Source organism: Octopus bimaculoides, chromosome 5 (genome assembly GCF_046866305.1).
Source record: "Octopus bimaculoides isolate indiv1 chromosome 5, ASM4686630v1, whole genome shotgun sequence".
Lineage (NCBI taxonomy): Eukaryota > Metazoa > Mollusca > Cephalopoda > Octopoda > Octopodidae > Octopus > Octopus bimaculoides.
In genome coordinates this window covers 21211127-21227486 of record NC_142932.1, presented here as the reverse complement: position 1 = coordinate 21227486, position 16360 = coordinate 21211127, and the positions used below count along the sequence as shown (strand labels likewise).

The following is a 16360-nucleotide window of genomic DNA, read 5'->3' as shown; positions in this document are numbered from 1 at the left end:
TGATTTTAAAAAATCAGAAAGCTATAACTATACCTGGTTCCTTTTTTTTTTGTACAATTTTTTTGGAGGGGGGGATTACTCAGTTACTTGTTAAGAGAGATATCATAGGACAGTGTTTCTCCATGAGATACCCAGGTTTTAGTTAAGAAAAATTGCAAAAAATAAAAACATAAGATTATTCACAAACTGTTAACCAGCCCACTTTTCCTGATGCATATCCCTTTCTTTTAATTTTAACTCTGGTAAAGAACATCTCAAAATATAATAACAAACTGGACTTTAAAATAATCTAATTAATAAGTACCACTGCATGTTGATGACTGATCATATATGAAATTTGAAAATACAACAAATTCATATCAGTTTTGCTCTTTCAGTTGAAGAATGCTGTAGCAACTTTTCAAAGAATAACTGATACCATAATTACTTTTATCATCTGAATGCAACATTTGCTATCATTGACAATGCTATTGTAAGTAGAGTGAGTATAGAAGTATGTAACCAAAATATGGACAAATTTAATGAGGCTACCAAAAATTATAAATAAATGTATACATAGTATAAGGATATATGAATATACTTATCTATTTTCTCGGATAAAAAAAGAGAAAATAAATTATTATTTTAGAACTTTACAACCAGATCTAGAAATATTAGAAGCATTAATTTCCTCAAATAATAAAAAAAAATCATTCCAAAGATTACTGAGAATGTTCCCATGCTGTTTCAGGTGAATTCCACATTAATTAGATGAAGTAAAGCCAACTTTACTTCATTTAAATAATGTTGGAATTGTTAGAGCATTGTGGTATGTGTTTCAGCTCTTTATGTTTTGAGTACCCAGGCATGCATAGAGAACTTGTCTGCATCTAGTCAATGAAATAGTGTCTTGAAAAAATAACTAAAGGAAAACAACAAGAAACCACTTTTGTATTCTTCCACAAAAATTCCACAGAAAGCACATAGCCACTGTCAAAGAAGTCATTGACTTGATGGCACAAAGAAGAAGAAAGCCACTTTTCACCAATTTCATGTTATCTTTTAGTATAATCATAAAATTGTGATCTTTACTTGTCGTGAATTCTGTATTATCAAAGCTACATTTGGAACAGCTGATGAATCTAAAATATTTGCACTTCAAACTAATGCCTCTGAAGTGGCCATATTTGGTGTATTGCTGCAAAATAATCAATCTTTAACATATTTTTCAAGGACACAAAGTACATTGATTGAATGAAAAGCCTTACTGAGAGTGACATAAAGTGGAGATATTGATTAATTGCAAAACCTTTCCAACTATTAACAGATCAAGAAAGTATTGTTTTTATTTTCAGCTACAAATATTTATCAAAGATTAAAATAATAAACTGATACATTGGTGATTGGAATTCTGTAAATCATTCTGAAAAAGAAAACACCATTGCTGATGCTTTCTCCAGAATATGCCATACTTCTTCAAATTTTCTCTCTCTCAAATTCATCTTTGCCATTGTGGCATTCATTAGCTTTTATCACTATAGGAAATTCAAAATTTTATTTTTTAGTATAGATGATGTATGCCTCTTGTAAAGATTGTCTTAACAAAATCTGTCAAGTCAATATGCATTCAGTGGTGCCCAACAACTAAATATTTACAGTCTAACCAAATGTTTAGGTATGTGAGGATACATAAGTATATGTGTATGAAGGTACATACAATTGTATATGACTTGAATTGATCTAGTTTCAGCTCATGAGCTGTGGCCATGCTGGGGGCACCACCATTTGTATTAAATGCAATTGTTTATAGGCTTCATGCAACTAAAGGAATCATGTATAAAAAAATAAGCACATGACCTAACATTATTAAGCAGCGTATACCAAATTTTAACTTTCTTATTTTTCATTCAGATATATTGACAAAATCAACATGGTAGATTCCAATCTGACTAGAAATAAAAAGGGCACATTGTGCTTGTGGTTTTAGCCACCAACCACAGCAACTTGAAGATGGCCAGCTTCTTTAACACAACCAAGTTTATTGTATTGAAGGTCAGCCTCTAGTAGAAACATGTCATCTGTGGCCAAGGAAAAGAAACATCTCAGTGGTAAGATGCTAGGTTTAATGGAGAATGAGAAAATACTGTAAATTGCAGGGACTTTGCACCTCTCCCTATGAAAACTTATAAATAGCAGGAATTGAGAAATTACAAGAAAACTTAATGAAATATGAAGTTCATAATAGTTCTTTTAATGAATGTATACATCATTATTTCAAATGATTTTGAGCCACAATTGCACATTAGAATTTCAATATAATCCGATAACATTTTATATCAAAGCCAGTGTATTGTATATCCTCCTCAATAATTGGAACTCTAAGCTGTGAAGAATGCTGTGAAATGTAAAATTTTGCTATGTGCATATGTGTAGAATGTTTTAAATGTAATATCAGCCATGGTGCACATGTGTTGGCTCAGGTTCATCAAATAAAGAAAAACAACAAGAATGACAGCAGAATTGAATCACTGAATAAAACTTTTGGAAGTAATTCTTCTCTACACAACATTATTACTCTATCTCTTAGTAAAAATGTAGACTGAAATAATTGTCTAGGACTTACACAAGATCTTACATAACAAACTTCTATTTTCAGAAGCATTATCACGCCAAAAAAGTAAGAAAATAATTATTTCCAAGAAAGATATTACATTCTATTCCTGACATGAAGAACTAATCTGACTGGACTACATGAGACATTGTAACAAAAATAGAAATATTTGATACTTGACATGTAGATTCAAGCTTGCTTCTATTGTGCTAATTATAGTCATTGAAGAGTTGATTTACTCATCAATTTTAAGTTCTGGAGAAAAGAAAACACTGCTTTATCTCTTACATATTCACAACTTGCAGACTTCCCTCCAGCTCTGCACTTTCTAACTTTCCAGCTGTACTTCACATCCACTAGAATCTACTTTCTAATTCTTGTTACATAGTTTTTTGTGTAAAAGACTTTGAAGCTCCTTCCTAGTGTATGAATCCCCACTACACACCCCTTTACTAACAAGATTTACTTGGGTGCATTAATAAATGTTTGGTGACTTTTTTAATATTTAAATATAAAACAATTTTCAAAAAATTTAATACAATTAACATTTAATAATTTTCTAAGGAATTATTCCTCAGTTTTAGTACAGCAAACATTAGATTTCATCAAAATTTTCAAAAACTAAGTGAAAGACTTTGCTTTTTACAATCCTTTTAGAATTATACTATGATTCAACTACTACCTTAAATCTTCAAATTACAACTCAAACTGCATGTCCCACTTACTCCAACTTTTATGCAGTGGTTCCCAGCAACTAAATATTTATAGTCTAATCAGATGTTTAGGTATGTGAGAAAATATATGCATACATGTGAGAAAGTACATATAGATGTGTATATAGTATAGACGATACATAAAATGCATTAACTCCACATTAACCATGCCACGCTGTCTTGGTCTTTACCTCTTTCAGATCTTACAGAGAACCTTGTGCAATAGACTTTTTGGATACAATGACCTTGTGGTTAAAATTAAGACACTGGACTGTTAACCTGATGGATATCAGATCAGTCTTTACTACAGTTACTATGACCTTGAGAGACATTAATATGCAGACTTCCAATATAAACCATATAATTTCAACAGACTATTTGTGATTAACCAATGAAGAGCAGTAATTAAGGTATATGAGTGTGATGGCACAAACAGCCCTCTTAACTAAGATAATATAATGATTCAGGGAGAAATCTTTAATATTGAATGGTAAACTTAATCTGTTCCCCAATTTTGCACAACATATCTGACCTTTGGGTGCCTTTAGTGGAGTATTTTCTGTTGCATACATTCAGAGGATAGCATGAACATTTCGATGAATTGTTTCCTATTGCAATATACTATGGAAAGTTTCTTATTTTCTTCCCTTCACCTCCTCTAGTTTTGGAGGACTTATAAAGAGCATGAGAACTGCATCCCTTAGTGATTAAACCATAAATAAAGGCTCTACTTGAAACATTAGCACCTTCGTTTCTGCATTTAATTTTGGTCAGATATAAGATAAAAACTGACTTATTTCTTATTATTAACAAATTTAAATATTACATTTCAGTATTTCACTGGTTGTTATGGTTCCCTAATGAGTTTAAAGTCAACAATTCAGTGGTTCTATAAAAGATTAAGTGACTTCATTTATGCCAAAAAAAAAAAAAGGATCATCTAATGTAAGAGCAGCAATTCATGTGTTTGTGCTAGTAGTCTATAGTCTTGGAACTACTAGGTCAAACCATATCAGAGCAGCCTACAGAGAGTAGCACTGGGCAAGTTATTCTAAAAAACAAAAGACTTTGAAACAATCTGTTTTCCATGCTGGCTTTGAGAAAGGTGCCGATTCATAAAAACCTTACTGCTCTAAAAGTTATACACATGATAATAATATATGTGTCTATGAGAAAATGTTGAAACCAACAGGAAAGAAAAATAAGAAATGAAAAAGAAAATATTACGAGAACAAAAATATATGGTTGTACACATACACCCTTAAATGTGAATCGTAGTTAATTCTTTAGAACACAATCAATCCTTCACTTCCATCTTGGTGCACATATCAAATTGTAGATTATGTAATGCATTACATTGCACTGTGTTGCAACAGATACTCATCTTTCTTCCTTTCCAGACAGATAACACATATATAGCATGTTACTTAATGAAGTGGAGGTATTAAAAATTGAGAAAAACCTTGGAACATTCCAGAAGGAAATATAGATAATTTTCAAGAGTTCAGCTTGCAGCTTCACATCAGCAAACTAAGAGCACTAGCTATCTGTTTAGCTCAATACTTATCTATATAAAAACATATTTTAAAATTAGTATAATCTATAGAAATCAATAAACCATTTCTAATCAGTAAAATGTTATAGAAATTTACCAAATGCAAACTTAACATTGTATTTGTAAGATTTCTACATAAAACCAAAACTTTTGTTATCAGAGATAATTCGTAAAGAAAAGAAAACTAGAAGACAAATCTCTAAACAAAAAAGAAAAAATGAATACTATCATTGAAAGTAGTGTAGTTTTGATATTTATGAATATTTAGTTAGTTTTTCAGCTTGTCCGTAATTGTGATGGTCTAAGACATTTAAAAAATTTGATATAAATGAAATAACATATATGTAAGACCAATCTGTGAGACACAGTTGATGGCAGGTTAAGGCTTTGAAAGTGCAGTGAGGTTTGAATTCATACTTAAATCTAACTTTGTTAAAAGCATCAAGCTGTAGGGTTTTCAAACATGCATCATCAATCTGTATCTTCACATGTGATCTAATTAAAATTTAATAGATAAGTAATAGAACATTTTTTAAAAACCCACTAAATCAGCACTTATATCAACTATAGGCATTTTTCTTCTTTGTCTTATTATTATTATCATTTTTTTTTTTTAATATAGATACAAGGCTAGAAATCTTGGGTAAAGAATAGTCAACTGACCCAAAATTGATAGAGTGCCAGTGATTCTGTCAGAGATGTTTGCAAGAGTCAGATGGAGTTTGATGAAACAGATTTTCTATAGCATTATGCCCTTCCTGTTACCAACCCTCATCTTTTTCGAAGCATGGTAGTATTTACCAGATGTGTTTTTCCATGGAAGACTGGAAATGAACAACATTGCTAGTAGGACAATGATGCTCATTTTCAACCATTTTGTGATGTCAGGACAAGGATACACACACATACAGATATGCAAACACAAACCCATGTTATGGACTGATGCACTACAAGCAGATTCACCTTTTCTAACCTAAAGGGTTTTCAACCCAAGATTATAGCTTTATCTATGCTATGAGATCCACTGTTCTGATATGGAATTGATATTAATAATAATATAAGATTATAGGTCTAAATACATTAGCCATTTCATGACACATTTATCCCAGTTAGCTTAATTAGTAAAATGCATTAATCTCAAGTAACAACAACTGCAATAATATTGTTGGTGATGCTCCAGAATGATCAATGGAATAATTAAAAAAAATAACTATCGCAGTTATCAACTTTAGATTTACATAATATGATAAATTGGAAGTTAAGTGAAGTAAACAATTTAGGTGAAACAGAAAACTAAATGCATTTTAAATCCACCTAAAATTACAAATAAAAGATATACATAATACATGCATGCATGAAGGAAAGGTTTCGATACAAAGAAAAAAAAATCAATTACAAACTAATCATAGCTGATATACAAAATTATAGGTAGACTGAATTATATAATAAAATCTCATACACAGTAAATTAGACATAACACCTCAACACTTCACCGACAAACATAATGCACACACCTCAGAAACAGAAGTAGTGCAATGGAAATTTTGAAATAATAATAATAATGATGATGATGATGATGATGATGATGATGATGATAATAATAATAAATGCTCTAATGCAGTACCAGGCAGTGGCTTTCATGGCTTCTCATCTTAACTGATTGGAAGTGTTATCATGTACACTGTTTTGTCTTGGTATAAAAGATAGGCTACAGCAAATATTATGCTCAATTCCCCAGATTTGCTTGTCAGTTGTTTGACCTTAACCAGTTGAACATGTCCCTTAGTGGCTGATGATATGTGCATCTCTGATCATGAACAGAAGTAGTGGGGGTGCATCATAGCCATATGTTGAGAAGAATTCTTTGGGGGTTTGGATAATTCACCTTTAGAAACATGGGTGTTTCGTTCAACATCCTTAAACAACCCTTACTCAGGGGCTTTTTGAGTAGGATGGGCTACTCGACCTGAAGAAAATTCTAACTGGGCCTCAACTGCAAGGTCATGCGCTGTTAATCTTGATATGAGATCACCATGTTGCACACATATGGTTGTGATGCATGTGTCTAGTGTACCCTTATCAGATGGGTAGTCATGATGGGTATACTAGGCTTTGAATATTTTACCCCAGTGTCACTTTGATGGCATGTACTGCTCTCTCACTCAATAATAATGATAATAATAATTTCTAGGTATTTAGAAGAAACCATTGATCCCAGTACATGACTAGTATTTTATTTTATTGACCATGCAAGGATTTGAACTTGGAACATAAATAGCTGGAACAAATATCACATAGCATTTTTCCTAATACTCAAACAATTCTGTTAACCCAACACCCGTGAAATAGTAACAATAAGGGTTATTAAAATGCTGATTTCTAACTTGGGCTCAAGTTTGTAAATATTGTGGGTTTGGATAGACAAGTAAGTTGATCTCAATACTTGATTGGTACTGAAACTCTGGAATTGATGGTGAAGAGAGGCAATTATGATGGAATTTAAAATCTGAATATAGAGGTTTGGCAGTAAATATATCAAGACCTGTTGTTAAAACACTCTAATTTTTTACATACAACTGCCTTGTTTTTACTAGACACAGCATGATATTTAATCAATATTCTACCATCCTTGCCATTCCATTGCCATTATAATAATACAAAGAAAAGTAACACCACAAACAACAGTAAAATGAGCTGTCAGACATTTAAATACTCTTAAAATATGAGATTTTCATAACTTTGAATACTGATAACATTTCTAGAAAACGGTCATGATATAATAGACCCTGTAAGGCTCTAATATGGAAAGCCTCCAATGAAAACTCCCAAAAGGGTTGGCTATAAGTGAAGAGCCCACACTTCATGAAATGGGTCTATTTCAGAGAGATTTGGAAAGAACTGTTGATATCTGTAGAATATTACATAAACCAAAACAGAATGCATCTCCAGGCATCTGTTGCAGATAGGCCTATTGAAGTGTATATATAAAAATTTACAAAAGCAACAGCAACATTAAAAGGTAGTAATCCAGTAAAGCAATGAAACAGAAAATTACAACAAACTAAATAAATGAATGAGTGAATGAAAGAGTAAAATTTACATGAAATTTCATAAGTTTTCTCTTAGGGAAAAAGACCTCAAATTTCAACCAAAGATCAGTAACTTTCTTTCAAGTTAAAACATTTAAGTTCTCTAAATCTGACTAAAAACAGAAAATTTTACTTTTGAAGAAAGAATGTTAAGTTGTACTTACATCATATGCTCCTGCTTTAATTTGTGCATATAACCGATGTTGATCTTCATCCCAGAACGGAGGATAACCAACTAAGAGAATATATAAGATAACCCCTAAAACAGAAACAACAAAATGTTAGGCTGAATGAAATATTTTTTAGAACAGGGATATATGATAAGTTTTCAGAATTTCTATTTTAGTTTTTATTGGTACTGATGAGTAGGACAGAAACATGTAGTAGTCTTTTCAGCTTCATTTATATGCGGAACAACTAGTGAGGTAGGATGGTCAATTAAAGTGACTGAATTTGAACTCCTGTAAATGTTTGCTGGAGAAGAATAAATATAGAATTCTAGAAAGATGTAGTTGTGAGAAGGAAAAATTGTGAATAAAGGTTTAAAAGGGAGGGTGAGGTAGAGAAGGAGAAAGAAATAGGGGGAAGTAGGTTTTAAGAGCACTAATGCTTGAATGAACATTTGCTTGTGTGTGTGTGTGTGTGTGTGTGTGTGTGTGTGTGTGTGTGTGTGTGTGTGTGTGTGTGTGTGTGTGTGTGTGTGTGTGTGTGTGTGTGTGTGTGTGTGTGTGTGTGTGTGTGTGTGTGTGTGTGTGTGTGTGTGTGTACGCGTGTACATCCACACATTATTGTTATCACAGAATTTACAATTGGTTAGTCATGCCGGGACAGATTAGCTAGAGTTCCATACATCTTTAAACTAGCAGTTATATTTCATGGTAGTTTGGTTGTATGTTTTTTCAAATAAAATGTGAATGTTCTTGTCACTGTTTAGTTGAAGTGTGACTTGGTGTACTTAAGCAAATGTTTTCTAAAATCTTTCAGGAGTAAGATTGCAAAATCTTAGTAGACATGCATCTTTTTATGTTTCTAAAAATATTTTCTCACAAGGGTTAGAGTTACTCAGGATGAAAATCTTTAGAAATATGAAAGCGAAGTTGATAAAAGAAGATAGAACATAAATAACATTACTACTTACCACATGCCCAAATATCTACAGGTTTTCCGTATGGATCTTTTCTTAATACTTCTGGTGAAAGATAACCAGGGGTTCCAGCAAAACCTACCAAATAAAGATCATCAGAAATATTATAAGAACAATCTATTTATGGTTATGGAATGAGTTTAAACATAGAAACAAAATAAGTTACAAGTACTGAATAAGGTACAGTAATTGAGAACTAAGATCAAACCTTACTAGTTATGCATACAGTTAGATATAAATTCTGCTTTAATCTGCCTAAATGACTACTGACATCACTTTATTCTTTTCTACATCATAGACAATAGTATCCAGCTGTAAAAAACACTTTCTCAAACAATATGAACAAATGTTCCAAATTGCTCCTATCTCTAAATAATGATTATATATATATATATATATATAGAAATATTACATTTCTAAATCTCTCAGAGAGATTTATACAATAGCAGCACAATAAAGTGATGGTATGTTGTCAACTTAATGTGACAGTCCCATGAAAAGGAAGAATGCTACTGCTATTTAACACTAGGAAACACCGTTTCCTGTTGGCCACTTTATCAGTGTTTCCTAGGGCTAAATAGCAGTGGCATTCTTCCCTTTCATGGGACTGTCACATTAAGTTGACAATATACCATCACTTTATATATATCATCATCATCATCGTTTAACGTCCGCTTTCCATGCTAGCATGGGTTGGACGATTTGACTGAGGACTGGTGAAACCGGATGGCAACACCAGGCTCCAATCTAATTTGGCAGAGTTTCTACAGCTGGATGCCCTTCCTAACGCCAACCACTATATATGTATATATATATATATAAACTCTTACTCATACTACCAAGAGGTCTAATGGAGATAAGCAGTAAAAACTATGTTTTAGTAATATGAAATATATTTTAAGTAGTAACCATTTAATGATAAGCTGAAATATAGTGTAATACACTGTAAACATTGCATCAAATATGATTTAATGTAATACGGACAAAATTTAATAATATTGGTAAAATGTTAAGGTCATTTGTCAAGCAGTGTGAGCACTGGATGCAATACATGATATTTTTAAATGTACAAATTTGTATTCAGAGTTGTAATGAGGTTTTATGGACCTTGTAATTTATTCAGAGATGGTTGCTATTATGTCTTATAGGTTGCGTTGTGGTTTGCTCAGATAGTACTGTTTTGAATTGTTTATGTCATCTTGTATGAAGTTTTATAGGGCTTGTCATTTATACAGAGGTGACTGAGAGAGGGCTTACTGCAAATTTCTTGCCAAACTATTCTAATACAAAGAGTAATGCTGACAGTGAAAGATTGTAATTAAAGCATAAGGCTGCACACTTGGAAAAATCAATGTCTCATTCATTATGACAATAAGCTGTATACACACACACACACATCCACTCACATACATTGTTATACATATCTATATATATATCCCTCTCACTCTCTGGGAGAGAGGAACAAGCACATACACAGACATATACAAACACGGCAGTACCTTCCGCCTACCAAATTCAATCACAAAGCTTCGGTCGGCTCGGGGCTATAGCAGAAAACACTTGCTCAAGGTGCCACGCGGTGGGACTGAACCCGAAACCATGTAGCTGGGGAGCAAGCTTCCTAACCACACAGCCATGCCATATATATATATATATCAATGTAAATTTTACATCTGTAACCTTCCTGTTTGTTGTAAAATGAATAGCAAAATCTAAATTATTCTAATTTCAATACTTTCATAAAAATGTTATTTTTGATGATCAACTTCCAGTGCTTCATCAGGAACCCTACTGCACATCTCACAATGAGCTCAACTCTTCTTTTAACTCTCACTATACTAGGTTATTTGTATGACTAAAGATGACAATGGGTCTCTTCAGTTTACCATACCTTGCTTCTAGGGTAACTAGGGATGTTGTTGAGTCTATAAGACCCTCTCTCTCCAATACTCAACATTTCCTTTTCTCATATTCATCACATTAACTCATTCATCCATCTTGAGGCAAATACATAAAGGACCCCATCATGTACCACATACACTTTACTGTAATCCTATATATATTCTCCCTCCCAGTCATTTGTATCAACATCCATCATTCATTCATTTATCAATCCCTTACTATCTATTACTCTATCATTCTTATTTTCTCTAAGGCTAGTGCCCTTATAAAATACACCCAGTACTTTCTGTTAAGTATAGGGTCCACAGGACCCTTTATCTTGTCAAAGATATGACAACTTCTCTAGTACTGGTACCATGAACGCACTGTAAAGTGGTTAAGAGAGATATAATTCTCAATCATTCTCAGGAGAGCAGCAACAACCCACCTAACCCATGCCAACATAAAAAAAGCAGGGATTAAATGATGATGATGATGATGATGATGATGATGTTCATGGTTGCATTGTTGAATTATTTGTGCATGTGCATTTACTATTAGAAATGTGTATTTGTGTCTGGCTTGGTATGTACATAAGTTTGTGTTCCTTCCAGCATGTGTGCATTTTTTTGTATCATGTCATCCATCAAAGGAGAAACATTTTTTATCAATTGTTTTTGCACATGTTGATATAACAAGGAACAAAATTCTTGTTTGGAAAATTCCAGGGCTCGAAAATATACTGGAACTTATTTAACATAAAAAGGGACATACGTTTAAGACTATGCTGTAACATGTTAGTCAAACAGCTTATCACTGAAACATACTTATTTTCTAAACTCACAAAGTAAAAACAGATTTTGAATTTTCTATCATACACACACACACACACACACACACACACACACACACACACACACAAATAACACACATGCAAGTGTATAAACACTGAAGACGGGAGCTCACAATATCATTTGTATTTCATTGTTTAATATTGTTTCCACAATTCCATGTTGACTGATCTGGTATCATGCTTATAAACAAGTCTGCAATTAATGATCTAGCTATATCTGCTGTACAGACACACTGCTCATAGAAGTGTTTCTTCATAATTGTTCACAAAAACAATATGCAAAAAAAAAAAAAGTTTGTTTCACCTAAATACAGTACAGTATTCAACATTTAAAGTAGGCAGTATCAAGAAATATAATTTTATCAGGAAATAAAAAAAGAGGGAAAAGAAACAGAAAGAGATAAAATTTCAGCTCTGTTCAACCTTGACCACATAGCTCATAAATACTATCTGACTGTCTGCTGTGCTTTCATCTATTAATGGGATTGGTCAAAAACAATTGGGCTATACCTCAACAGTACACATATACTGCCTAATTTTTACATACAGCCAGACAACATATTTCAAGTTTGATGACATAATTGTCCTCACTTATTTGCATACATATTCACACATACTTGAACTACATATTTGGATAAACTGATGCACACATGCATAAAAGTGCACGCACATATGTAGTCAAGGTTGAACAGAGCTAGCGTTTTGTCTTCTTTCTTTTCTCTGTTTTTATTCCTGCCATTTTCCTGATAAAAATATATATTTCTTAGTACTGCATATTTTAAATGTTGATAAAGATACTATATTTAGGTGAAACAGTTAAACTATTCCTGTGCAGTGTTTTTGTAGACAGTTCTGAAGAAACACATATGGATACTGTGTTTGTGCAACTGATATGACTAGATCATTAGTTGTGAATATGTTTATAAACATAACACGAGGTAAATCAACATAAAATTGTGGAAACAATATTAAACTATGAAATAAAAACAATATCATGAACTCCAAGCCTCAATGTTTATTGTTTATATTCTAAGGTTAATAAATAATGATTTTTTAGTCACTGGAACAGCACTTTCATAAGGGAATTTCTTTTCAATTTTCAGATAGCCACTATCCATAGAGATTCTTCCTAAGGTAAATCATACCGACTATATATAATTAAATATATTTTCATAAAGTGTGTATATATATGAAGGCACATGGCTCAGTGGTTAGAGCGTTGAGCTCACAATCATGAGGTGGTGAGTTACATTCCCAGACAGGGATGTGCGTTGTGTTCTTGAGCAAAACACTTTATTTCACATTGCTCCAGTCCACTCAGCTGTAGAAATGAGTTGAAATATCACTGGTGCCAAGCTGTTTCAGCATTTGCCGTTATTTTGAAAAACATTGGTGGTATGGAGAAGAGAGGGTAGCATGCATGGACAACTGCTGGTCTTCCATAAACAGCCTTGCCTGGACTTGTGCCATGGAGGTTAACTTTCTAGGTGCAATCTCAGGGTCATTCATAACTGAAGGGGGTCTAATATATATATATATATTGTTTCAACTAGAAAGTAGCATCATTGAGAGACAACAGTATACAACTTTACAAAGGAGGTTAAGACTCTATAAAGTGTTCAAATAAACTGCATTGGAGAAAGACAAAAACAATAAATAAAAAAAGAAACCTAGAGTTGAGACAGAGGATATCATGATCAGAGTATATCTTAAAATAGAAAATTGTCATAGTTTACATAGGTTACCATGAAGTGTTAGGAAGTTAATAAGCCTGCCAATGCATGCTTACTAGCTTCCTAACACTACGTAATATATAGGAAAAAATTGCCTAACATAGGGAGGTCTAACAGATTTTTTTTAATGGATATGGAAGCCATAAAGTGTATTACACCCAAAATAAGAGTCTCAAAGAACCAAATGTAAACAATGAAAATATAATACATTAGTAGTGTATTATATTGAGCACATTAATGAAATGAAAGCTCTCCACCTGTAGAAGTAGAGAGAACTAAGTAACATTATGAACAAGTAACTCTGAAATAAGATATCAAATGTAAGAGGTTGTTAGGCCTATGTACACAGTGGATCATTTGCTGGATCTGTAAATGTAATATGGTCTATGTTGCAATATCTTTAACCCTTTCGTTACTAACCCGGCCGTAGCAGGCATAAATCATCTGCATAGTCTGTGTCACTGATACAATTTTCTGGTCTGTTTTGATTTCTGGCAGTTGCTCTTCACAGTGAAACTGAGATGTTGGTGAACATCTAGGGTGCATCTCATCATGTTGCCCACAGCGATGATGAAGAAACATGGAGCTAGCATATCTACCTGGAGTACTCCTGCCTTGATTTCTAAAAAGTCAGTTTCCCCATCAGAAGAAAGGACTTCTGCAAAAGTTTTGGAGTCCATGATGCTGATGGCTTTCACAATCTTCTCAGGAAAGTTCTAAGACAATATTTGTAAACTACAGGGGAATTAGTCTTACACCAATAGCAGAAAAAAATCTATAATGATGCGGCTGAAGAGAATGAGAACACTACTCGATCCGTTACTTTAAAACAACCAGCACCTCGTCCCAGGTCTTCCTGGTTCTACCTCTTCTACAGGTTCCCTCAACTGCTAGGGTGGGACACATTTTCACACAGCTGTCCTCATTTATTCACAACACATAACCATACCAGCACAGTCTTTTCTCTTGCACACCACATCTGATGCTTCTTAAATCCAACTTTTCTCTCAAGGCGCTTAAACTCAGTCATGTATGCACACTGACATCACACATCCAGCGGAGCATACTGGCTTCATTCCTTGCAAGCTTACGCATGCCCTCAGCAGTCACAGCCCATGTTTCATTGCCATGTAGCATGGCTGTTCGTACACATGCATCATACAGTCTACCTTTTACTCTGAGCAAGAGGCCCTTTGTCATCAGCAGAAGTAGGAGATCTCTGAACTTTGCCCAGCCTATTTTTATTCTAGCAGCTACACTTTCAGAGCATACTGACTCGGTCCCCTAGGTAACAGAAGCTATCAACGATTTGTAGTTTTTTTCCCTGGAATTGTGACAGAAGCTGTTCTCTGCACATTTTCAGTGTTTATAGCACCTGAGCATTTGCCACATACAAAAACAATCTTCCCAGTTAGCCTTCCTTTGAAGGCTGCACCTCTTATGTGTCCATAGCTTACACTGGGTACATCGTATGGAGTTTCTACCTATGCCTTTTCTACAGATCGAGCAGGGCCATCTACCTGAAGGGATTTGTGGTTTGCCTACCTTCCTACTTATTAAGACTTTGGTTGTAGCTAGGTTGACTCTAAGGCACTTTGATTCTAATCCTTGCTTCCACACCTGAAACTTTTCCTCTAGTTCTGATAATGACTCAGCAATTAGAGCAAGGTCATCAGCATAGAGGAGCTCCCAGGAGCATCCTGTCTTCAATTCCTCTGTTATTGCCAGGAGGACTATGATGAATAAGTGGGAGCTGAGGACTGATCCTTGGTGGACCCCTACTCCTACCCGGAATTCTTCACTGCACTCATTTGCCAACCCTCACCTTACTGACAGTGTCCCTGTAAATGGCTTGCACAGCTCTCACTAACCATTCATCTGTCCCTAGTTTCCTCATTGACCACCAGATAAGGGATTGGGGGACCCTGTCAAAGGCTTTCTCCATGTCAACGAAAGCCAGGTACAGAGGTTTATCCTTGGCTAGGTATTTCTCCTGCAGCTGTCTTACCAGAAATATAGTATCAGTGGTGCTTTTCCTTGGCATGAACCCAAACTGCATCTCATCTAGACTGACTTTTTCCCTAATTAGTTGGGCTATGACTCTCTCTGTGACCTTTATTACCTGATCCAACAACTTGATACCTCTGTAATTATTCCTATCTAATGCATCACCTTTACCTTTGTAACAGTTGACTATGGTGCTGCTACACCAGTTATTGGGTATGACTCCATATATCACCTGGTTAACTATACGGGTGACTAGGCTATAGCTGACACTGCCAGATATTTTGAGCATCTCTGTGGTGATTCCTGATGGAAGCTTTCCCTGTCTTCATACCCTTAATTGCTTTATCTACCAAGGTACTGTCAATTCGGATAGCTGGTCCCTCTGTTGGGTTAGCATTCATCAGACTCTCTTTCTCCCATTCATTCTCTTTATTTAGCAACCTTTCATAGTTGTGTCTCTAAACCTCTCTCTTTGCAGCCTTGTTTAATGCAAGTGAACCATCATCCATGTGGACACATTTCTCTCCTACAACATCACGATTCTCTCTCACACACTGTCTTGCAACATGAAATACCTCAGGCTTTTGGTCCTCACGGCGCAGAACATGGGCAAATATTTTCTTATCTGCTTTCCCTCTGGCTAAGTAAACCTGTCTCCTAGCTTCCCTTCTGGCAGTCTGATACAATTCCCTGCTACCACCGTTCTTCCAGTCCTTCCAAACCTGTTTCTTTTCCCTAATGGCTCTGTCAACATTGTTCCACCACTACGTTACCTTGGGTCAAGAGGGGACTTTG

At 34.4% G+C, this 16360-nt stretch overlaps 1 protein-coding gene across 29 annotated transcripts in view; it reads right to left on the bottom strand.

The window, feature by feature from the left end:
• LOC106874089 (calcium/calmodulin-dependent protein kinase type II delta chain) overlaps nucleotides 1-16360 on the bottom strand; it is a 349479-nt gene that overhangs the window by 163724 nt on the left and 169395 nt on the right. For all 29 annotated transcript variants that reach the window (XM_089352054.1, XM_089352065.1, XM_089352070.1 and 26 more), the window contains exons 8-9: nucleotides 9086-9169; nucleotides 8112-8206 (exon numbers count right to left, since the gene is read on the bottom strand). In XM_089352054.1, coding sequence (XP_089208180.1) covers nucleotides 8112-8206; nucleotides 9086-9169 — 179 coding nt within the window. The remainder of the gene's footprint in view (nucleotides 1-8111; nucleotides 8207-9085; nucleotides 9170-16360) is intronic.